This window comes from Cetorhinus maximus, chromosome 13, assembly GCF_964194155.1.
Source record: "Cetorhinus maximus chromosome 13, sCetMax3.hap1.1, whole genome shotgun sequence".
NCBI classification, from domain to species: Eukaryota; Metazoa; Chordata; class Chondrichthyes; order Lamniformes; family Cetorhinidae; genus Cetorhinus; species Cetorhinus maximus.
Genome location: NC_135891.1, coordinates 3,827,731 through 3,853,450, shown reverse-complemented (window position 1 = coordinate 3,853,450; position 25,720 = coordinate 3,827,731). Strand labels below are relative to the sequence as shown.

The 25,720-nt window shown below is 48.6% G+C and overlaps 2 protein-coding genes across 2 annotated transcripts in view; both read right to left on the bottom strand.

Annotated features, from left to right (window-relative positions):
- The window catches only part of LOC144688364 (hippocalcin-like protein 1), a 30,335-nt gene extending 11,814 nt beyond the window's left edge, over nt 1-18,521 (bottom strand). Inside the window, exon 1 of the mRNA XM_078554830.1 lies at nt 18,307-18,521. Within this exon, the coding sequence (XP_078410956.1) occupies nt 18,307-18,498 (192 nt within the window). The 5' untranslated portion in view covers nt 18,499-18,521. The remainder of the gene's footprint in view (nt 1-18,306) is intronic.
- LOC144688366 (14-3-3 protein beta/alpha-1-like) overlaps nt 1-25,720 on the bottom strand; it is a 184,876-nt gene that overhangs the window by 62,220 nt on the left and 96,936 nt on the right. The window lies entirely within an intron of this gene.

The following is a 25,720-nucleotide window of genomic DNA, read 5'->3' as shown; positions in this document are numbered from 1 at the left end:
AGTGATTCCCAGAACCGTTAGCCTTCCTCACGGCTGATGTACTTTTCTGTTTCTGCTTCTGTGCAGAGCACACAGAAGTGAGTGTGAGGTATCAGTGCTGTGTTTCAGTGACCACATCCGAGCTACCTATTTGTGGAGCTCTGTAATTTGTAGACAGGAAACTAGGTACAGCTGCATGGGGGAAGCTAAAATATCCACAAACCCACAAGGTGAAGTTTCATAAGCTCGTTCACAGGCACATTGCATGCATCCACAGAACTAAAATGCACCCTACGATGGATCATAGCTACTTGCTCCCCACCCTGCACCCTTTACTTGTTTGCTTCTATGGCCAGTCACTTACCTTGCTATCGTCATGACTTAGACAGTGCCACTCTCACTTCTGAATCAGGAAGTATCTGGGTATTAGTCTCATTCCAGAGGCCCAAGCGCATTAGCCAGGCTGGCACTCCCAATACTGAGGGAATGCTGCACTGTCAGAGGTTCCACCTTTCAGATCTGATGTTAAACAAGGATGCTGTGACCCCTCTCACAGGGATCTGAAAGATCCCATAGCTACCAATAGAAGAGCAGGGGAGTTCCCACTGTCCTGCCAATATTTATCCCCCAATTCATGGCACTAAAACCAGGTTATCTTGTCATTATCGCATTGCTGTTTGTGGGATCTTGCTGTGTGGAAATTGGCTGTTGTGACAACACTTCAAAGGTACTGCATTGGCTGTAAGGTGCTTTGGGGCTCCCTGGGGTTTGCAGGTAAGTGTCATTCCTGCCTACAATTTAAAATGAGAGCTGGCCAGGTGAGGACTGGGGAGGCAATGGGTAAACGATTCTGTTTCGTTATAACTGCCCACACACTCACTGTTGACCAGGCAGGAGGGGGAGTGGGGCTGAAAATTCTCTCCCATACTCTTGTGTAAGTGATATTTGAGCTGGGGGCTTGTACACGAGCTTGTTCTGTGCGTCGATGGGACTGGGGGTGGGTGGGGGGTGGTGGGGGGTTGTAGTACTAGAGGAAAAAAGTGAATACTTGCCTTTTACAAATGTCTATCAGTAACCAGAGTCAAGAGTCTGGGACATCATAAAAATTGTGAAAATAACAGGCATTTATATTAAAGTATAACCAGGGAGGGCAGCTTTATTTATCAGCAAAACTCAGTTTAAAATCAATGGACTTGAGGAAGATAGAAACATGTTGAAATTTTAGCAAATGATAGCTACATCTAGTTGTTCATATTTACACAGTTTGATGAGCTAATATGAGACATATAATCACCTGTTCTCTCTTACACAGCAGCTGGCTGCTGTCACTTCTCCGTTATGTTCATGTTTGACTTACTAAGATAGCCCCACTTTCTGAGCTAAGTCTGCTGTTATCAGCAGCTACCTAAATATAGATTGGCCACAGTAGATCTGCTCCTGAGTTGCCAACTCAGGCGGGACGTTGTCCTGGAGGTTTCATCAGGTGACCTCCTGCCTCCAACTACCCCTCCGCCACTCCCTTGCCATTGGCTGCCCAATAAATACTAATTCCACTGCCGCAGCTTGCGTTTACATAGCGCCTCCAACACGGTGAAACGTCCCAAAGCACTTCACCGGAAGCAATAATCAAATAAAAACTGATGCCAAGCCAAAGAATTAGGACAAGTGATCAAAGGGGAGAGTCTTCAGGGAGATGAGAGATGGGAGAGTCAGAGAGATTTAGAGAGGGAGCTCCAGAACCTATGGCTCAGGAAGCTGAAGGCACGGCCACCAATGGTGGAAGGAAGGGAGTGAGGGTGGCGCATTCAAACCAAATATAGATGCGCATAAATATCTCTAAACAGGAAATGCAGCAAGTGTCCACTTCCTGGGATGTAACCAGAGAATACAGTTCCCCTTCCTCAGATTAATATCATAACCTTGTTTTGAATTGCAATTGTTTTAAACTTCCTGTTATCTGTGTAAAATGTCACTCAGGTCTCAGATTATAAAACCAAGAAAATTCGAAACCTAGTGAGAAAGGTACAGTTTTAGTGAGAAGGCAAATGAAATTGAAAAGGTTACATATTATAAAATTAGCAAGACGTGTTTATCCGGTTTAAATGATCTCTTTAGTCCTCTCATCCTTCACATTCTTGTTTAAGGTTTTGTTGAGTGGATTATTTCCAACATGACAAGAATCAATGTCTAACAAAAACATGATCTGTTAATAATTGTGTTCAGGAGCACAAACTCTGGACTTGGCTCCCTGGGTAGCACTCTTGCCTTTCAGGTAGAGGCTTGTGGGTTCAACTTCACTCCAGAGTTTCAATGCAGAAAATCCAGGTTGACTCTCTCAGTACAAGTGTGGAGGGAGTAATTCATTGCCGGTGGGGAGCAGTACTGAATGAGTACTTCATTGTCGGGGGGGACAGTACTGAGTGAGTACTTCATTGTCGGTGGGGACAGTACTGAGTGAGTACTTCATTGTCGGTGGGGACAGTACTGAGTGAGTACTTCATTGTCGGGGGGGACAGTACTGAGTGAGTACTTCATTGTCGGTGGGGACAGTACTGAGAGAGTACTTCATTGTCGGTGGGGACAGTACTGAGTGAGTACTTCATTGTCGGGGGGGACAGTACTGAGTGAGTACTTCATTGTCGGGGGGGACAGTACTGAGTGAGTACTTCATTGTCGGGGGGGACAGTACTGAGTGAGTACTTCATTGTCGGGGGGGACAGTACTGAGTGAGTACTTCATTGTCGGGGGGGACAGTACTGAGTGAGTACTTCATTGTCGGGGGGGACAGTACTGAGTGAGTACTTCATTGTCGGGGGGGACAGTACTGAGTGAGTACTTCTTTGTCGGGGGGGACAGTACTGAGTGAGTACTTCATTGTCGGGGGGGACAGTACTGAGTGAGTACTTCATTGTTAGAGGGGACAATACTGAGCAAGTATTTCATTGCTGGTGGAGAGCAGTACTGAGTGAGTATTTCATTGTTAGAGGGGACAGTACTGAGCGAGTATTTCATTGCTGGTGGGGAGCAGTACTGAGCGAGTGTTTCATTATCAGGGGGGACAGTACTGAGTAAGTACTTCATTGTCGGGGGGAGGGAAAGCACTGAGTGAGCACTTTATTGTTGGTGGGGTGCAGTACTGAGCGAGTACTTCACTGTCGGGGGGGACAGTACTGAGTGAGTACTTTATCGTCGGTGGGGAGCAGTACTGAGTGAGTACTTCATTGTCGGGGGGGACAGTACTGAGTGAGTACTTTATTGTTTGTGGGGAGCAGTACCGAGCGAGTGCTTCATTGTTGCAGGGCAGCAGTACTGAGGGAGTACTTCATTATTCGGGCGGGGGGTGAGGGGGCGGAACAGTACTGAGAGAATGCCGCACTGTTGAAGGGTCAGTATTTGGGAGTGCTGCACTGTCGGAGGGTCAGTACTCGGGGGAGTGCTGCACTGTCAGAGTCAGTGCTGAGGGAGTATTGCACTGTCGGAGGATCAGCACTGAGGGAGCACTGCACTGTCAGAGGGTCAGTGCTGAGGGAGCACTGTACTGTAGAGGGTAAATACTGAGGAAATGCTGCACTGTCAGAGGGTCAATATGGAGGGAGTATTTCATTGCCGAGGGGGCAGTACTGAGGAAATGCGGCAGTGGTAGAGGGTCAGTACTGAAGGAGTGCTACACTGTCGAAGGGTCAGTGCTGAGGGAGTATTTCGTTGTCGGGGGGGCAGTACTGAGGAAGTGTGGCAGTGTCAGAGGGTCAGTACTGAGGAAGTAGTTAATTGTCGGGGGTCAGTACTGAGGGAGTGCGGCAGTGCCAGAGGGTCAGTACTGAGGGAGTGTGGCAGTGTCAGAGGGTCAGTACTGAGGGAGTGCGGCAGTGCCAGAGGGTCAGTACTGAGGGAGTGTGGCAGTGTCAGAGGGTCAGTACTGAGGGAGTGTGGCACTGTCAGAGGGTCAGTACTGAGGGAGTGCGGCAGTGCCAGAGGGTCAGTACTGAGGGAGTGCAGCAGTGTCAAAGGGTCAGTACTGAGGAAGTAGTTAATTGTCGGGGGTCAGTACTGAGGGAGTGCGGTAGCGTCAGAGGGTCAGTACTGAGGAAGTAGTTAACTGTCGGGGGTCAGTACTGAGGGAGTATTGTACTGTCAGAGGATCAGTACTGAGGGACTACTGCACTGTTTGAGGGTCAATACTGAGGGAGTGCTACATTGTTAGAGGGTCAGTACTGAGGGAGTGTGGCAGTGTCAGTACTGAGGGAGTACTGTACTGTCAGAGGGTCAGTACTGAGGGACTACTGCACTGTTGGAGGGTCAATACTGAGGGAGTGCTACATTGTCAGAGGGTCAGTCCTGAGGGAGTATTTCATTGTTGGGGGGCAGTACTGAGGAAGTGTGGCAGTGTCAGTACTGAGGGAGTACTGCACTGTCGGAGGGTCAGCACTGAGGGAGTGCAGCAGTGTCAGAGGGTCAGTACTGAGGGAGTGCGGCATTGTCAGAGGGTCAGCACTGAGGGAGTGCGGCATTGTCAGAGGGTCAGTACCGAGGGAGTGCAGCAGTGTCAGAGGGTCGGTGCTGAGGGAGTGCTGCAGTGTCAGAGGGTCAGTACTGAGGGAGTGCTGCACTGTCAGAGGGTCAGTACTGAGGGAGTGCAGCAGTGTCAGAGGGTCAGTACTGAGGGAGTGCAGCAGTGTCAGAGGGTCAGTACTGAGGGAGTGCTGCAGTGTCAGAGGGTCAGTACTGAGGGAGTGCAGCAGTGTCAGAGGGTCAGTACTGAGAGAGTGCAGCAGTGTCAGAGGGTCGGTGCTGAGGGAGTGCTGCAGTGTCAGAGGGTCAGTACTGAAGGAGTGCAGCAGTGTCAGAGGGTCAGTACTGAGGGAGTGCAGCAGTGTCAGAGGGTCGGTGCCGAGGGAGTGCGGCAGGGTCAGTACTGAGGAAGTAGTTCATTGTCGGGGGTCAGTACTGAGGGAATGTGGCAGTGTCAGAGGATCAGTACAGAGGGAGTGCTATATTGTCAGAGTGGCAGTGGTGAGTGAGTGCTTAGAGGCCGAGCATTGAGGGGGTTCTGCATTGTCAGAGGTGCCACCTTTCAGATGAGATGGTAAACCGAGGCCTAATCTGCCCTCTTAGGTTGACCTCAGATAAAACTCAGGAACACAACAGATGGTTAAATTACCAACTGCAGTATTATGGGCACAATAAAGTTCAAATGATTTAATTAGAAATATATTGGGGCGGAGGCTGGATGATTATTTTTTCCGGCAAATATATTAAAGAGGAATCTTTAGCATATAGCTAATTAAAAAGAAAAGAAGCTCCTGCATTTATATAGCACCTTTCACAATCTCAGAGTGTCTCCAAGATGTCCCTTTACAGACAATGAAGTATTTTTGAATTGGATTCCCTGTTGTAATGTAGGAAACACAGCACCAATTTGTACACAAGGCGTCATGCACAGCAAAACAGATACGCAAACAGCACTCAATAGTTCCTGTTTCTTGAGGGAAATGATAGCTGTGCTCAAAATTCCCGTGACCCCAGTGAGGGAATCTGGCATTACAGTGTGCCTCACCTCTGTTACTATGCTGCCTGCAACATGACTACAAATAACACTATCGCAAACAAAAGGACAGCAGAACGATTTGAATCTGATGAATTACCACCCCATCGGCAAAGTGATGGAAGGTGTTGTCAATAGTGCTCTTGAGTGGCAGTTATACAGCAATAACTTGTTCACTGACGCTCAGTTTGGGTTCCGCCAGGGCCACTCAGCTCCTGACCTCATTACAGCCTTGGTCCAAACATGGACTGAAGAGCTGGGGTGAGGTGAGATGAGTGACTGCCCTCGACATTAAGGCAACATTTGACCAAATGTGACATTAAGTACCCTAGCAAAACTGAAGTCAGTGGAAATCAGGGGGAAAACTTTTCACTGGTTGGAGCCATACCCAGCACAAAGGAAGGTGGTTGTTGGAGGTCAATCATCTCTGCTGGGACATTGCTGCTCTAGTGTCCGAGGCCCAACCATAGAGTCACAGAGGTCTACAGCACAGAAAAAGGCCCATCGAGTCTGTGCTGGTCAATCAAGTACCTAACTATTCTAATCCCATTTTCCAGAACTAGGCCCATTGCCTTGTATGCCATGGCATTGCAAGTGCACATCCAAATACTTCTTAAATGTTATGAGGGTTTCTGCCTCTACCACCCTTTCAGGCAGTGAGTTCCAGATTCCCACCAACCTCTGGGTGAAAGAATTCTTCCTCACATCCTCTCTAAACCTCCTGCCTCTTACCTTAAATCTATGCCCCCTGGTTATTGATCCCTCCACCAAGGGGAAAAGTTTCTTCCTGTCTACCTTATCTATGCTCCCCATAATTTTATACACCTCAATCATGTCCCCTCTCAATCTCCTCTGCTCCAGGGAAAATAACCCCAGTCTATCCAATCTCTCCTGATAACTAAAACTCTCCAGCCCAGGCAACATCCCGGTAAATCTCCTCTGCACTCTCTCTAGTGCAATCACATCCTTCCTATAATGTGGATTCCAGAACTGCACGCAATACTCTAGCTGTGGCCTAACCACCATTTTATACACTTCCAGCATAACCTCCCTGCTCTTATATTCTATGCCTCGGCTAATAAAGGCAAGTATCCCATATGCCTTCTTAACCACCTTATCTACCTGTCCCGCTACCTTAAGAGACCGGTGGACAAGCACACCAAGGTCCCTCTGATCTTCGGTACTTCCCAGGGTCCTACCATTCATCGTGTATTCTCTTGCCTTGTTTGTCCTGCCCAAGTGCATCACCTCACACTTATCCTGATTAAATTCCATTTGCCACTGATCAGCCCATCTGACCAGCCCGTCTATATCCTCCTGTAATCTAAGGTTATCCTCCTCACTACTTACCACCCCACCAATTTTCGTGTCATCTGCAAACTTACTGATCAACCCTCCTACGTTCAAGGCTAAATTGTTCATATATACCACAAACAGCAAGGGACCCAACACCGATCCCTGTGAAACCCCACTGGACACAGGCATCCAATCACAAAAACACCCCTCGACCATCACCCCCTGCTTCCTGCCACTCAGCCAATTCTGGATCCAATTTGCCAAATTGCCTTGGATCCCATGGGCTCTTACCTTCGTTATCAGTCTCCCATGTGGGACCTTATCAAAAGCCTTGCTGAAGTCCAAGTAGACTACGTCAAATGCATTGCCCTGATCTACACACCTGGTCACCTCTTCAAAAAATTCAATCAAATTGGTCAGACATGACCTCTCCTTAACAAAACCATGCTGACTGTCCTTGATTAATCCCTGCCTCCCCAAGTGTAGATTAATTCTGTCCCTCAGAATTGCTTCCAATAGCTTCCCCACCACTGAGGTTAGACTGACTGGCCTGTAGTTCCCTGGTTTATCCCTTCCTCCCTTCTTGAATAACGGTACCACATTGGCTGTCCTCCAGTCCTCTGGCACCTCTCCTGTGGCCAGAGAGGTATTGAAAATTATTGCCATCGCCCCTGCTATCTCCTCCCCTGCCTCACTCAACAACCTGGGATACATTTCATGTGGGCCTGAAGATTTATTTACTTTTAAGCCTGCCAGACCACTTCGAACCTCCTCCATTTCTATGCTAATTTCTTTATTTATATCACAGTCCTTCTGCCTGATTTCCATACCCACATCGTCCCTCTCACTTGTGAACACCGACACACAGTATTCATTTAGAACCCTACCTACGTCTTCGGGCTCCACACACAAATTACCACAATGGTCCTTAATGGGCCCTACTCTCTCCCTGAGATAAAAACAAAAAGCTAAAAGCTACTGCGGATGCTGGAAATCCAAAACAAAAACAGAATTACCTGGAAAAACTCAGCAGGTCTGGCAGCATCGATGGAGAAGAAAACAGTTGACGTTTCGAGTCCTCATGACCCTTTGGCAGAACTGAAGTATAGTTAGGAGAGAGGTGAAATATAAGCTGGTCTAAGGTGGGGGGCGGGGGGAGAGAGAAGTTGAGGGTGGGGTGCTTGTAGGGATAAGCAAGCAGTGATAGGAGCAGATAATCAAAAGATGTCACAGACAAAAGGATCAAAGAGGTGTTGAAGGTGGTGATATTATCTAAGAAAAGTGCTAATTAAGAATGGAAGGCAGGATACTCAAGGTACAGCTCTAGTGGGGGTGGGGTGGAAAGACTAACAAAGTTTTAGTTTTAGATTTAAAAATAATGGAAATAGGTGGGAAAAGAAGAATCTATATAAATTATTGAAAAAAAAAGGGGAGGGGGAAGAAACGGGGTGGGGATGGGGGGAGGGTGAGTTTAAGATCTAAAGTTGTTGAATTCAATATTCAGCCCGGAAGGCTGAAGGGTCTGTCCGCAAGAAAGACCCAAACCTCCCTGTCGCTTGCCATTTTAACACTCCACCCTGTTCTCTTGCCCACATGTCTGTCCTTGGCTTGCTGCATTGTTCCAGTGAAGCCCAACGCAAACTGGAGGAACAGCACGTCATCTTCCGACTAGGCACTTTACAGCCTTCCGGGCTGAATATTGAATTCAACAACTTTAGATCTTAAACTCCCCCTCCCGCCATCCCCACCCCGTTTCTTCCCCCTCCCCTTTTTTTTTTCAATAATTTATATAGATTCTTCTTTTCCCACCTATTTCCATTATTTTTAAATCTAAAACTAAAACCTTGTTAGTCTTTCCACCCCACCCCCACTAGAGCTGTACCTTGAGTATCCTGCCTTCCATTCTTAATTAGCACTTTTCTTAGATAATATCACCACCTTCAACACCTCTTTGATCCTTTTGTCCGTGACATCTTTTGATTATCTGCTCCTATCACTGCTTGCTTATCTCCACAATCACCCCAGCCTCAACTTCTCTCCCCCCACTCCCGCCACCTTAGACCAGCTTATATTTCACCTCTCTCCTAACTATACTTCAGTTCTGCTGAAGGGTCGTGAGGACTTGAAACGTCAACTGTTTTCTTCTCCACCGATGCTGCCAGACCTGCTGAGTTTTTCCAGGTAATTCTGTTTTTGTTTTCCTACTCTTTCCCTGGTTATCTTCTTCCTCTTAATGTACTTTTAAAATAGCTTTGGATTTTCCTTTATTTTACCTGCCAATATTTTTCATGCCCCCTAATTTTCTTTTTAAGTTTCCCCCTACACATTCTATATTCCTCTAGGGCTTCCGCTGTTTTGAGCCCTCGGTATCAGCCATAAGCCCCCCTTTTCCTCTTTATCCAATTCTGTATATCCCTCGACATCCAGGGTTCTCTGGATTTGTTGGTCCCACCCTTTATCTTTACTGGAATATGTTGGCCCTGTACTCTCCCTATTTCCTTCTTGAATGAGTCCCACTGCTCTGACGCAGATTTACTTATAAGTAGCTGCTCCCAGTCCAGTCTGGCCAAATCATATCTGATCTAATTAGAATCGCCCTTCCCCCAATTTAGAACTCTAATCTCCAGCCTATCCTTGTCTGTTTCCATAACAACCTTGAATCTAATGGAGTTATGATCACTATCTGCAAAATGCTCCCCCACTGATACCTCTACCACATGCCCGGCTTCATTCCCTAAAATTAAGTCCAGGACCGCTCCCTGCTCTTCTGTTTCTCTGACTGTTTGGGGGCCTATAGTGCACTCCCAGCAATGTGATTGCTCTTTTTTTGTTTTTAAGTTCTATCCATTGGCTTCATTTGAGGAGCCTTCTAAGATGTCATCCCTCTTTACTGCTGTAATTGATTCCTTTATCAATATTGCGATACCCCCTCCTCTTTTACCTCCTTCCCTGTCTCGCCTGAAGACCCTATATCCTGGAATATTGAGCTGCCAATCCTGCCCCTCTCTCAACCATGTCTCTGTGACAGCAATGACATCATACTTTCATGTGTTAATTTGTGCCCTCAACTCATCTGCCTTATTCGTCAGACTCCTTGTATTAAAATAAATACCATCCAATCTTGCCAAACTCCCTTGTGCCTTAAGATAAAAGCAAAATACTGCAGATGCTGGAAATCTGAAACAGAAACAAAAATTGCTGGAAAAACTCAGCAGGTCTGACAGCATCTGTGGAGAGGAAGACAGAGTTAAAGTTTCGAGTCTGTATGACTCTTCATCCCTTGTGCCTTAACTGGCCTATAATTTCTATGCCTTCCAGACTCACTTGCTCTCTCTTCTAATTTTGGCTGTGCATCTCCCCCTGCTGAACCTCCTTTCAGGATCCCACCCCCCTGCCAAGTTAGTTTAAACCCTCTCCAACAGCACCAGCAAACCTCCCCACAGGGATGTTGGTCCCACTCCGGTTCAGGTGCAACCCATCCACCTTGTACAGGTCCCACCACCCCCAGAAACGGCTCCAATGTCCCAGAAATCTAAAGCCCTCCCTCCTGCACCATCTCTCCAGCCACACATTCATCTGGACTAACCTCCTATTTCTATATTCACTAGCGTGTGGCACCAGAAGTAATCCAGAGATTACTACCTTTGAGGTCCTGTTTTTTAATCTGCTTCCTAGCTCCCTAAATTCTGCTTGCAAGACCTCATCCCTCTTTCTGTGTCGTTGGTACTAATATGTACCATGTTTTCCCTCCCCCTTCAGAATGCCCTGCAGCCATTCAGTGACATCCTTAACCCTGGCACCAGGGAGGCAACAAACCATCCTGGAGTCACGTCTACAGCCGCAGAAACGCCTGTCTGTTCCCCTTACTATAGAGTCTCCTACCACTATTGCTCTTCCACTCTTTTTCCTCCCCCCCTTGTGCAGCTGAGCCACTCACAGTGCCATGAGCGTGGCTGCACTCCCCAGAGGAACCGTCACTCTCACCGTTTTCCAACACAGAAAAATGGTTCTCGAGCGAGATGCACCCTGGGGATTTCCTGACTACCTGCTTGACACCTTTCTTCTGACTGATGGTCACCCATTCCCTCTCAGTCTGCACTTCCGTAAGCTGTGGGGTGACCACGTCTAAAAACGTGCTATCCACGAAACTCTCAGCCTCGCGGATGCACCTCAGAGCCTCCAGCTGCCACTCAAACTCCGAAACTCGGGGCTCAAGTAGCTGCAGCTGGTGGCACTTCCTGCACACATGGTCAGTCAGAGTGCAAGGAGCGTCTAGGACTTCCCACATGTTGCAGGCGGTACATACCATGGGACTGAGCTGCCTTGCCTCTGGTTGAAAACAAAACCCTTACTTTAAGCTAAATACAGTAAAAAAAATTAAAATATTTATGTACTTTAAATAAAAACTAGAACTCTTACCTTTCCTTAGCTTAATCTATTTTAAACGGGAGAAAAACACTTACCCTCTACTCACCAATCAGCTCTCACCTTTGTCCTGACATCACTTTTTGAAGCTTCCCCACACGCGCGCTGGTTCTGATCTCTCCGCTGCTCTCTCGTGCTGTCTTATGATGTCGCTCTTGTTATTTTCAACAAGAACTGACTGCAGGACACTCTTCCCAGACTGCTTCACCGCTATGCTGACTGCAGGACACTCTTCCCAGACTGCTTCACTGCGATGCTGACTGCAGGATAGTCTTCCCAGACTGCTTCACCGCAATGCTGACTGCAGGATACTCTTCCCAGACTGCTTCACCGCGATGCTGACTGCAGCCGCTCTTCCCAGACTGCATCACTGCTATGCTGACTGCAGGATGCTCTTCCCAGACTGCTTCACCGTGATACTGACTGCAGGACGCTCTTCCCAGGCTGCTTCACCGCGATGCTGACTGCAGGACGCTCTTCCCAGACTGCTTCACCATGATGCTGACTGCAGAACACTCCTTCCCAGACTGCTTCACTGCGATGCTGACTGCAGAACACTCTTTCCCAGACTGATTCACCATCTTCAACTGCTTCATCAATGACTTACCCTCCATCATAAGATCAGAAGTGGGATGTTCACCGATGATTGCACAGTGTTCACTGACATTCGCAACTCCTCAGATACTGAAGCAATCTGTGTCCATATGCAGCAAGACCTGCTCAACATTCAGGCTTGGGCAGATAAGCGGCAAGTAACATTAGTGCCAGGGCATGACCAACTCCAATAAGGGAGAATCTAATTATCTCTCCATGACATTCAATGGCATTACCATCACTGAATCCTCCACTATCAACATCCTGGGGGTTACTATTGACCAGAAACTTAACTGAACCAGCCATATAAATACTTAGCTAGGAATCCTGCAACGAGTAATTCAGCTCCTGACTCCTCAAAGCCTGTCCATCGTCTACAAGACACAAGTCAGGAATGTAATGGAATACTCTCCACTTGCCTGGATGAGTGTATCTCTCACAACACCCAAGAAGCTCGACACTATCTGGGACAAAGCAGTCTGCCTGATCAGCACCCCATCCACCACCTTAAACATTCACTCCCTCCATCACCGATCCACAATAGCAGCAGTGTACCATCTACAAGATGCAGTACAGGAACACACCTAGCCTCCTCAGACAGCACCTTCAAAACCCACAACCACCACCATCTAGAAGGACAAGGGCAGCAGACAAATGGGAACACCACCACCTGGAAGTTCCCCTCCAAGCACGCACCATCCTGACTTGGAAATATATCACCGTTCCTTCACTATCGCTGTGTCAAAATCCTGGAGCTCCCTCCCTAACAGCTCTGTGGGTGTATCTACATCATATGGACTTCAGCGGTTCAAGAAGGCAGCTCACCACCACCTTCTCAAGGGCAATTAGGGATGGGCAATAAACACTGGCCCAGCCAGTGACACCACGTCCCATGAACGAATGAAAAAAAAAACAATACCAGGTCTAGAATAGCCTGCTCTCTGGTTGGCTCCATAATGTGCTGTTCTAAGTAACTATCCTGAAAATATTCTATGAACTCCTCATCTAGGTTATCTTTGCCCATCTGATTTTTCCAGTCTATCTGTAGATAAAAATCCCCCATGATTACCGTTATCCCTTTCTGACAAGCTCCCATTATCTCTTCCATTATACTATGTCCTACCGTATAGCTACTGTTAGGGGGATTGTACATCACTCCCACAAAATACTTCCTGCCTTATATCATTTCTCATCGCAACCCAAACCACTTCTACATCTTGGTTTTGTGAACTTAGGTTTCTCTCTCTATTGTGCTGATATGATCATTAATTAACAGAGCAACCCCTCCACCTTTTCCGAGCTTTCTGTCCTTCCTATATATCACAGACCCTTCAATATTCAGGTGCCAATCTACGTCATCCTGCAGCCATGTATCTGCAGTGGCTATCAGATTATACTTATTTCTTTTATTCTTCCAATGTTTTACATCTGTTGTTGGGACATGGGGATTCTGGCAAGACTATTGCTCATTGTTCGATACCTGAGAGCACAATGCCAGCATTCATGCCTCGGAGTCAGAAGGTTGTGGGTTCACTCCAGAGAGGTGAGTACAAAATCCTGGTTGACATTCCCAATGCAGTATGAGGTAGCACTACACTGTGGGAGGATCAGTACTAAGGGAGCCATGCATTGTCGGAAGGTCGGTACTGAGGGAGTGCTGCACTGTCGGAGGGTCAGTGCTGAGGGAGTGCTGCACTGTCGGAGGGTCAGTACTGAGGGAATGCTGTATCTCAGAGGGGTAGTAGTGAGGGAGTGTTGATCTGTTGGTGTCTCAGGGAATTAAGGGATATAGGCAGCAGGTAAGAAAATGGAGTTGAAGGCCCAGGTCAGCCATGATCGTATTGAATTTGGAGGGCTGTGTTGTTTAATCCTGCTCCTATCTCTTATGTTTTTATAACCTCTTTTGCTGAGACATTAAACTGAGACCCTGTTTGTTCTCTCATACGAATGTAAAAGATCCCATGTCATTATTTGAAGTTTGGAAGGGGGATTACCTCTGGTGTCCTTGTCAATATTTATCCCTCAATCACTAAAACTAATTATCTGCTCAGGATCCCATTACTGATTCTGGGAGTTAGATGTGTGCAAATTGGCTCCTGTGTTTCCTGCATTACAATTGTAACTACTGTTCACAAGCACTTCACTGGCTGTAAAGTGCCTTGAGACGTCCTGAAATTTTGAAAGCTGCTATAGAAATCTAAGCCTTCGTTTCTCCAAGGGGTTAAGCTGATTAAGGGTCAAATATAGCCCAGGCCTGGACGACAGGTTCCTTTCCCTGAAGGTCAGTCGTGAAATTGCTGGGATTTTTACAACAACTTGGATTTTTTTCAAGGTTATTTTCGTCCCACAGATTACCTGATTTTGTTGAAAGAAGTCGTAACCTTCCATAATCTGCACTCAGTGTTCTTGGTCCAGTAGGTAACTGCCTGGCTACCTAACCTTTATCACAGAGCGAAGCTAACGGAGAAAGGGTCAATTGTTCTCAGCGGCTGATATCGTGCACCTAGTGAGCATTCCTTCGTTCCTCTTCAGCTACACAGCAGCTGACAGCTCCAAACGTGTTTCACGCTGGAGTTAAACTGCATTTTGGCACTACCTCAAATCAGGTGTCGGAGGAATCTTGACTCTGGCTGGGGGGGTGGGGCGGAGGTGGGAGGCAGAGGGGGGTTGTGTTGGTCGTTTAATGTACAATGTTGTCTCAGTACTTATGATGCTATCTTTCTCTGATTCACATCGATAAACACTCTGTGGTGACTTCAAGGTGTCAATCTAGCTGCGTCCAGACAGTGGACTTACAGCAGCAGAAAAATTAGATGTTAACAAAACGGATAGAGTTGGATGAGCAATTTTAATAGCGTGAGCTGATAATATAAACCAAACAAACACAAGCAGTCCAACAGCAGCTAAGAGATAAAGCTGTGGTTCAGCTCGTGCGTTTTTGTCCAGAGACTTAAATCTATCATTTCTTTCTCTGGTGCAGTATTTCCAATTCAAGCCAGTATTTTCATCTTTAATTGTCGCAATAACACTAGCCTAGGTGTGAAAACTTAAAGACCCCCTGTTAAGCTGGGCAACGGGGAAACAGACTGTTTTCACTGAAACTTGGAGGAGAGTCAGAGGTGGACTGGGGAGGAGAGAGGGCTTCGGGGTTGCTTGTGAGCTGCCTCTAGAGAAACTCCCACCGATATCTGGTTGACATTGGGGTACCAGGGAAGGGGGAGTGTGTGTGTGAAGCACACAGCCTGGTTTGCTGCAATGCAGATGTCTGGGGCTGGGAGAACTCCTGTGCATTTTTAAAAAAAATTAAATGCTGCTCTCTTCCTATTCCTGTACAAACTACCTCTCAGGGATACACCCACCTGTTTAATCTCCTGAAGACCTCCATGTGTAAAACCCAAATCCCCCAGCAACATCCACCCTCACATCTCCATTTACCAAACACACTATACAGCCCCTGAGAGAAAGTATTGCCTTTGCCCCTAGTTGCATCGGAACATCACTCCTTGTTCCCAATCAGAAATTAATACAACCCCTTTTTGAAGCAGTCAACTGAACAATGACTGGTTTTCACTGGGAGTCAGCCTCACACATCCTTCAACGCGTAGGAAATCCATTCTTATATTTCTGGAAGTTACTCAGTGTACCTGTGATATTCTTCTGTTCATTTTCCTCTCAGTCAGCTGCGCTTCAGTGAATAAGAGTGTGTCGGAAGGTTGTGGGTTCAAGACCCACTCCAAAGACTTGACCATAATCCAGGCTGACACTCCCAGTGCAGTACTGGGGGAATGCTGCACTGTCAGAGGTGCTGTCTTTTGAATGAAATGTTAAACTGAAGCCCCCATTGCTTTCTCAGGTGAAAGACTCCACAGGGAATGATTTGAAGAAGAACAGGGGAGTTCCCCCAGTCAACTGGGGAAAATATTTATCCCTCAACCAGGATCACTAAAACAGATGATCTTGTAGTGATTATATTGCTGTTCGTGGGAGCTTGCTGTGAGTAAATTGGCTGCTGCCTTTCCTACACTGATGACACTTTGGAAGCATTTCATTGGCTGTGAATTACTTTGGACATCCTGAGGTTATAAAAGGTGCTATATAAATGCAACTGACTCTCAGTATCAGTGCTTTTTAAAAATTCATTTATGGGATGTGGGCTTCGTTGGCTGGGCCAGCATTTATTGCCCATCCCTAATCACCCTTGAGAAGGTGGTGGTGAGCTGCCTTCTTGAACTGCTGCAGTCCATGTGGTGTAGGTACACCCACAGTGCTGTTAGGGAGAGAGTTCCAGGATTTTGACCCAGCGACAGTGAAGGAATGGTGATATATTTCCAAGTCAGGATGGTGAGTGACTTGGAGGGGAACTTCCAGGTGGTGGTGTTCCCATCTACCTGCTGCCCTTGTCCTTCTAGATGGTAGTGGTTGTGGGTTTGGAAGGTGCTGTTTAAGGAGCCTTGGTGAACAGTGGCTACATGTTGCTCACTAATAGGCCCTGGATTCCCTTCCTGGGCACATCTTGGAAACTAGACCCAAAAATTTGCCCATTACCCTGATATTGCCTGTGAATCTCATTGGAATACACCAGAGTGTAAACTGGATGGAACTCAGGGTAACCATTCCAGCCCAGGGTAAGCGCTCAGCTCACACTTTACATTTCTTCTTAAGTATAAGTCTGATCCCCTCCCCATCTTAAACCCTAAACCTCATCATTGACCCTAAAATTAAACCCTAAACTTCATCACTGACACTAAAACTAAACCTGAAACCTCATCACTGACCCTAAAACTAACCCCTAAATCCCATCACTGACCCTAAAACTGCACCTGGAACCTCATCACTGACCCTAAAACTAACCCCTAAACTCCATTCACTGATTATAATTCTAAACTGTAAACTCATCACTTATCTCAGTTATTAAATCTAAGTGCTAAACCTTAAACCCCATCGCTGGTCTAAACACTGATCCTAATACTACTGTTTATTGGATTTGTTAAGTACAATTTCAGCAGCTGTAACAATGGGATTTGAACTCATAACCTCTGGATTAATATTTCAGTATGATTACCCTTTAGTTATTTTGTAAAACCTTAAATACTACCCAAGATGGGCTGGTACTGACCCCAGGCAACCTAAGCAGAAGTGTTGCCCCTAAACATTAACCCAGCAAAGCCCTGTACAGATCCTAATCATTAAAATAAAACATTAATCTTGCACCTCAGCAATGTGAGGCTAAGATCAGGAAAGATGCACAGGCTGTTTCTGTACCTCCGGGCACTCTTACACACCCAGACTTATACAGGCACTTACCCACACACTGATCCTCTCACTCTGACACACACTCTCTCTCACACACACACACACACACACCCTTACACACTGAAACCTCACCCCCCCCTCACACACACACTGATCCTCTCACTCTGACACACTCTCTCTCACACACACACACACACACACACCCTTACACACTGAAACCTCACCCCCCTCACACACACACTGATCCTCTCACTCTGACACACTCTCTCTCACACACACACACACACACATCCTTACACACTGAAACCTCACCCCCTCACACACACACTGATCCTCTCACTCTGACACACTCTCACACACACACACACATCCTTACACACTGAAACCTCACCCCCTCACACACACACTGATTCATCCACTTGTCGCTGGCTCACTTTCCCCACTTTCCGCCGCCAATCCTGATTTCTCACTCATTCCTCAGTTGGCTTCACACACTGATTTACAACCCCCCCCTCCCTCCACCACCCCCCCACCCCAACCTCCCCACACCCCAATCCTAACAGAACGTACACCCAACTGGATAATGCATGCAAGACCCTCACACACTCATTCCGGATCAACCCACATTCAGCACTTTGACATATCTCATTCTCAGGAACATTCCACTGCACTGGCTATTTATATCTCTGCCCGGTTGGATTTTCCCCTCGCAAAAAAACAGAATTACCCGGAAAAACTCAGCAGGTCTGGCAGCGTCGGCGGAGAAGAAAAGGGTCGACGTTTCGAGTCCCCACGACCCTTCAGCAGAAGGATTTCCCCCTTATCTCCCTCATTTTTCTCCCACTCTTGCCCCCTTTTTGCCATTCATTCATATCCAACACTGGGGTTTTCCCCCCACCCCAAACCCACACCCCCCACACACACACCCACACCCCCCACACCCACACCCACACCACACAGGACTCCCTGCACATGTTAATTCTCTCTTTCACTGTTTTGCTCACAGGCACGTACACACTTATTAAAAATCACTCAATCCTCCCAATCCCTGACTGCCTGACCCCCCCTGGTCATCCCGGCACATTCCTGACTCCCTTTCACCCCCCACCTCCTGCTTTGTTCCCCACACTTTGTTTTGCCCCACTTTGCTCTCAGGCTCCATCACTTCCCGCCCCCCCGATTCCTTTTGAAACGCCTTAAACCACCCGGGGACTCACCGAGCGCTGGGTTCCCGGTCCCCGGCGGACAGACACTGAGTCGCTGGTCGCTGCGGGAGGCGGTGCGGTCCCGGAACCCGGAGCCCGGAGCCCGGAGCTGCTCCCGCGGCCGGTCTGCGCTCTGCAGCCGAACCTGTCGCCACTTTCGCGGCCGCCACAGCCCCCCCGAAACCCCAGGAAAGCGAATGACATCAGAGCCCAGACCTGACCGGGAGTGAAGCAGAAGAGGAAGAGGAAGTAACAGCAGCGACTCAAACCTGCAATTACTGTCCTGGGACCGAGGGCGCTGTCAACACTCAGAGTGACACAAATATACACTCAGAGTGACACACTCACACTCAGAGTGACACACTCACACTCAGAGTGACACAAATATACACTCAGAGTGACACACACACACTCAGAGTGACACACACACACTCAGAGTGACACACACACACACACTCAGAGTGACACACACACAATCAGAGTGACACATACACAGAGTGACACACACTCACACACACACACTCAGAGTGACACAAACACACACTCAGAGTGACACACACACTCAGAGTGACACACACACAGAGTGACACACACACTCACACACACACACTCAGAGTGACACATACACACTCAGAGTGACACATACACAGAGTGACACACACACTCACACACACACACTCAGAGTGACACAAACACACACTCAGGGTGACACACACACTCAGTGACACAAATACACACTCAGAGTGACACAAATACACACAGAGTGACACAAATACACACTCAAAGTGACACACTCACACTCAGAGTGACACACACACACACACTCAGAGTGACACAAATACACACAGAGTGACACAAATACACACTCAGAGTGACACACACACACACACTCAGAGTGACACAAATACACACAGAGTGACACAAATACACACTCAGAGTGACACACACACACACTCACAGAGTGACACACTCACACTCAGAGTGACACACACACACACTCAGAGTGACACAAATACACACAGAGTGACACAAATACACACTCAGAGTGACACACACACACACTCAGAGTGACACACACACACACACACACACTCAGAGTGACACAAATACACACAGAGTGATACAAATACACACTCAGAGTGACACACACACACACACACTCACAGAGTGACACACTCACACTCACACACACTCAGTGACACAAATACACACTCAGAGTGACACATACACACACACACTCAGAGTAACACAAATACACACAGAGTGACACAAACACACACTCAGAGTGACACACACACACACACACACTCACAGAGTGACACACTCACACTCACACACACACACTCAGAGTGACACAAATACACGCAGAGTGACACAAACACACTCAGAGTGACACACTCACACTCAGAGTGACACACACACACACTCAGAGTGACACAAACACACTCAGAGGGACACACTCACACACACTCAGAGTGACACAAATACACACTCAGAGTGACACACACACAGAGTGACACACACACACTCAGTGACACAAATACACACACTCAGAGTGACACACACACACAGTGACACAAATACACACACTCAGAGTGACACACTCACACTCAGAGTGACACACACACACAGAGTGACACACACATACTCAGTGACACAAATACACACACTCAGAGTGACACACTCACACACTCAGAGTGACACAAATACACACAGAGTGACACACACACACAGACACACAGAGTGACACACACACGCACACACACAGAGTGACACATACACACTCAGAGTGACACACACACACTCAGAGTGACACACACACACACACAGAGTGACACACACACACACACTCAGAGTGACACACACGCACACACAGAGTGACACATACACACAGAGTGACACACACACACTCAGAGTGACACAAATACACACAGAGTGACACAAATACACACTCAGAGTGACACACACACACACAGAGTGACACACACACACTCAGAGTGACACAAATACACACAGAGTGACACAAATACACACTCAGAGTGACACACACACACAGAGTGACACACTCACACTCAGAGTGACACACACACACAGAGTGACACACACACACTCAGAGTGACACATACACACACAGAGTGACACACACACACACACACTCAGAGTGACACACACACACCGAGTGACACACACACGCACTCAGAGTGACACACACACACACACTCAGAGTGACACATACACACACAGAGTGACACACACACACACAGAGTGACACACACAGAGTGACACACACAAACACTCAGAGTGACACACACACAGATTGACACACACACACAGAGTGACACACACACAGACACACAGAGTGACACACACACATGCACACACACAGAGTGACACATACACACTCAGAGTGACACACACACACAGAGTGACACACACACACAGAGTGACACACACACACACAGACACAGAGTGACACACACACATGCACACACACAGAGTGACACATGCACACTCAGAGTGACACATACACACTCAGAGTGACACACACACACAGAGTGACACATACACACACAGAGTGACACACACACAGAGTGACACACACACACAGAGTGACACACACAGAGTGACACACACACACACACTCAGAGTGACACATACACACACAGAGTGACACACACACACACACACACACACTCAGAGTGACACACACACACAGAGTGACACACACACACACTCAGAGTGACACACACACACAGAGTGACACACACAGACACACAGAGTGACACACACACACATGCACACACACAGAGTGACACATACACACTCAGAGTGACACACTCACACACAGAGTGACACATACACACACAGAGTGACACACACACAGAGTGACACACACACACAGAGTGACACACACAGAGTGACACACACAGAGTGACACACACACACACACACTCAGAGTGACACATACACACACAGAGTGACACACACACACACACACTCAGAGTGACACACACAGAGTGACACACACACACACACACTCAGAGTGACACACACACACAGAGTGACACATACACACTCAGAGTGACACAGACACACACAGAGTGACACACACACACTCAGAGTGACACACACACACACAGAGTGACACACACGCACACACACATTGTGACACATACACACACAGAGTGACACACACACATACAGAGTGACACACACACACTCAGAGTGACACACACACAGAGTGACACACACACACACAGACACTCAGAGTGACACACACACACAGAGTGACACACACACACACTCAGAGTGACACACACACACACACACAGAGTGACACACACGCACACACACAGAGTGGCACATACACACACAGAGTGACACACACACACACTCAGAGTGACACACACACACGCAGAGTGACACACACACACACACTCAGAGTGACACACACACACAGAGTGACACACACACACACAGAGTGACACACACACAGACACACAGAGTGACACACACACACGCACACACACAGAGTGACACATACACACAGAGTGACACACACACACACAGAGTGACACACACACAGACACACAGAGTGACACACACACACACACACACTCAGAGTGACACACACACACAGAGTGACACACACACACACAGAGTGACACACACACAGACACACAGAGTGACACACACACACGCACACACACAGAGTGACACACACACACAGTGACACGGACACATATACACACACACACACACACACACAGAGTGACACACATATACGGTGGCACAGAGTTTCACACACACACACAGATGCACACACAGGGACATAACCAGGGAGTGACACACACACACACATAGGGCACAGTTTTGAGGTTGGCGGGCAGACATGGTCAGCGGTACTGGGACCAGCTGGGAAACGCCCACCCGGAATCAGCCCCTGACCGCGATTTCACACTGACCGGCCAATAAAGGCCCGCGCAGCGTGCAGCGAGGCTTGTCACTGGTCGGGAGGGGCCGAGCGGGGGTGGGGGTCTGTCAGCCGCCGGGTCCAATGGTGAGCTGGCGGCCGGTTTAGTCATGGCCCAGGCAGCCCCCGAGACGCTGCTACAGGAGGAGGTCTGTCCTGCATTGTTTTGATGGAGTCGAGTGTGGCTGGAGATGCCAGGCGGGAGGGCAGGTCAGCCGGGCATTAGGCCCCCCCCCACCGCCCTGCTTTTCAGATGCGTGCCCCTCAGTCCTGTCGGAGGAGGTGGCTGCCTGGAGGAACACCCTTGTCCCCAGAGATGGGAGGAAGAGGCCACCGTACCTCACCAAGAGGGCATGGGAGGAGCTGGCTGCGATGGTTAGCAGCCATGACGTGGTGTGGCGCACATGGGGGCAGTGCCGGAAGCGGTTTCAATGACCTGCTGCGCTCAGGAAGGGTGAGTACCGTGTTGGCACAGGTCAGTGTGCGGATGTGTTAAGGTGTGGTCATTCCCCTCCCTGCCCCTGTGAACCTCGGCTGCGCCAGAGTCTGAGCGCCAACTGTCAATAACGCCGGAGCTGGTCAAGGGGGTGAGCCCTGGCTGCTTGGGCTGAGTGACTTGTGGCTCGAGGGCCACGATTCGGGTGTGACCTGCGAGGTGTTCCTCAGCTGGGGTTGGCCAGGCTGCAATGGCGCTGCAGGTAGAGAGTGGACTCATCAATGCTCCTCTGTCCCTTCAGGAGAGGACGAGCCATAACCAGGCAGAGAGGACACTCACAGGGGGAGGCCCAGCCAACCTCCTGCTGCACACCAGATTCGAGCGGGATGCCCTAGAGTTGGAGAGCCAGCACGTTGTCTGTGCAACTGGGCGTGTAGAGGCCGGGGTGCCAGACGAAGGTAAGAGTGCAATGCACAGAGGTGAGAGTTTCAGATTGTGCAACCATTCTAGTTTAGTCTCTTCATTGGTGGGATCCTCAAACCTGGAGAACCCCATTGATCATTGAAAGATGATGGCACCATGATGCAGATCTCCATTGTCTCACCAGGGTGCCTGGCACAGTGACAGTGTGGTGACTTTAACTAATGACATGTTCTTGTTCTCCCTTTTAGGTTCACCAGCAGGCACTCGGTCTATTGTCCCTGAAAAGCGGGTATGATATTGGCAGCTAGAATGTCGGTGCACATCGCTGAGGGCACTTCACACTCACTTGAGGTGCAGGCGGAGGCAGAGAGTGCCCAGGGTGCCGGCAGTCGGAGGGCTGCTGGAGACCAGGACGATGCTCAGTTGAAGGCAGACGATGAGCCTCTGGAGTCGTCCATTAGGCAGCAGATGCTGGATGTCCAGTGGGATGTGCGGGAGGATCTGGTGGAGATCCATGATCCATTCATCTGTGTGCTGATGGTCTCTGTTATGGAGGTGACCCTCATGGCCGAGCGCACTGTCTCCTCCATGGAGAGAGTGGCGACTCTCATGGAGAGGCAGCTCCAGGGACAGAATCAGGGTTTCTGGGGGTTGCGCTCAGACCTGCAGCCCTCACACAGGCATTGACCTCAGGTGGTCAGTGTCAGTGTGGGAGATGGATGAGGCACCCAGTATCCCAGCTAGGTTCCTGTCCATCAATGGTGAGCAGGGAAGTCCAGAATGACCTCACATTAGCATACGAGCTGCTTATCGTCTCTGGGGGCTCCTCTCAGGGCGCTCTGGATGATGGCAACAGCTCCTCCGCCCCTCTGCCAGTGACCGCGGTATCTGATGAGGTTGCGATGACTGGGTAGATGCCAACCGTGGCAATGGCCACTCCCTCCCAGGTAGGACCAGCACAGGGTCCACGGGCCAGAGGATGACTGCCAAGGTCATCAAGGCCAACAGGACAGCAGGGTGAGCCGGCTGTCTCCAATGCCAGGGCCAGAGAGGGGGGATGCGGATGCACCAAGACATAGCACTTGGAAACGTAAGTTTGAGGCACAATGAGCAAGAGAGAGACTGGTCACAGGTGATTTTCTGTTCATTTATATTTGGTTTATTTGTTTGATGGTGAGGATATCAACACCAGTAATTGTAATGTCAATGATTTCAATGTAATGTCAATGATTGTAATGTCAATGATTGTAATGTCAATGATTTCAATGTAATATCAATGATTGTAATGTCAATGATTTCAATGTAATGTCAATGATTGTAATGTCAATGATTTCAATGTAATGTCAATGATTGTAATGTCAATGATTTCAATGCGATGATAACATTAACTTTGCTTTGGTTCTGATGGCTGGAGAGTGCTTCATGTTTTTTCTTTCTGGTGCAGGGTACTCCAGTGTGTAATGCTGGACGTGAGTGGCTGGAGACTTTATTGCACAGACACTGAGTGGACTTTGGGTGTAAATGAAAGGGACATTTCAGACATCGGGATAGAGGCAGCAGCCCTGGCATTGGGTGGTAGCAGATCGTTGGCAGCCTGGCTGAAGGAGTGTTGGATCAAGGCATCCCCGGTGTCCCTGCCTCCCTGGAAGTTACCAACATTTGCCTCCACGCCCTCAGTGTTCTCCTCACTGAGCTCATCTTCTGACTCACTACTGGACTCATCATCTGTGGCCTATGGAGCTGCATCAAGATCCGATCCTCTTCCTCCATTGGGTTCCCCCCCTTGCCAGTGCCAGATTGTGGAGAGCGCAGCATGCAACCACTATCAGTGACACCCACTCTGGGGGGTATTGGAGTGCGCCCCCTGAGCGGTCCAGGCATCGGAAGCACATCTTGAGAAGATCTATGGTCCTCTCTATCACCGCCCTCATGGATGCGTGGCTCATATTGTAACACCTCTCTGCCTCTGTTCTTGGATGGCGGAGAGGCGTCATGAGCCACCTTCTGAGGGGGTAGCCCTTGTCACCCAGCAGCCATCCATCCAGCCGGGCTGGAGCACTGAAGAGCCCCGGCACCTGGGAGTGTCTCAAGATATTAGCGTCATGGGAGCTGCCTGGGTACCTTGCACAGACTTGTAGAATCAGCATCCTGTGGTCACACACTATCTGCACGTTCATGGAGTGGAAGCCCTTCCTGTTGACGAAGGCACCGGGCTCACTCGCTGGCGCCTTGATGGCCACATGTGTACAGTCTATAGCACCCTGGACACGGGGGAAGCCAGCAATCACTGCAAAGCCTCTGGCTCGCTCAGTCTGACTGGCCTCGTCCGTATGGTAAAGAATAAAGGTCAGTACCCACCCGAACAGAGCTTCTGTCACCAGTTTGACGCAACTGTGGACAGCTGATTGGGAGACTCCACACAGATTTCCCACTGACCCCTGGAAAGAGCCAGAGGCATAGAAGTTGAGGCCACTGTGACCTTCAGAGCCACTGACATGGGGTGTCCATCCACACAGTCGGAGCTGATCTCAGGCCCAATCACCTGACAAATGTAGGTCACTGTCTCCCTGGAGAAGCGGAGTCTCCTTCGGCAT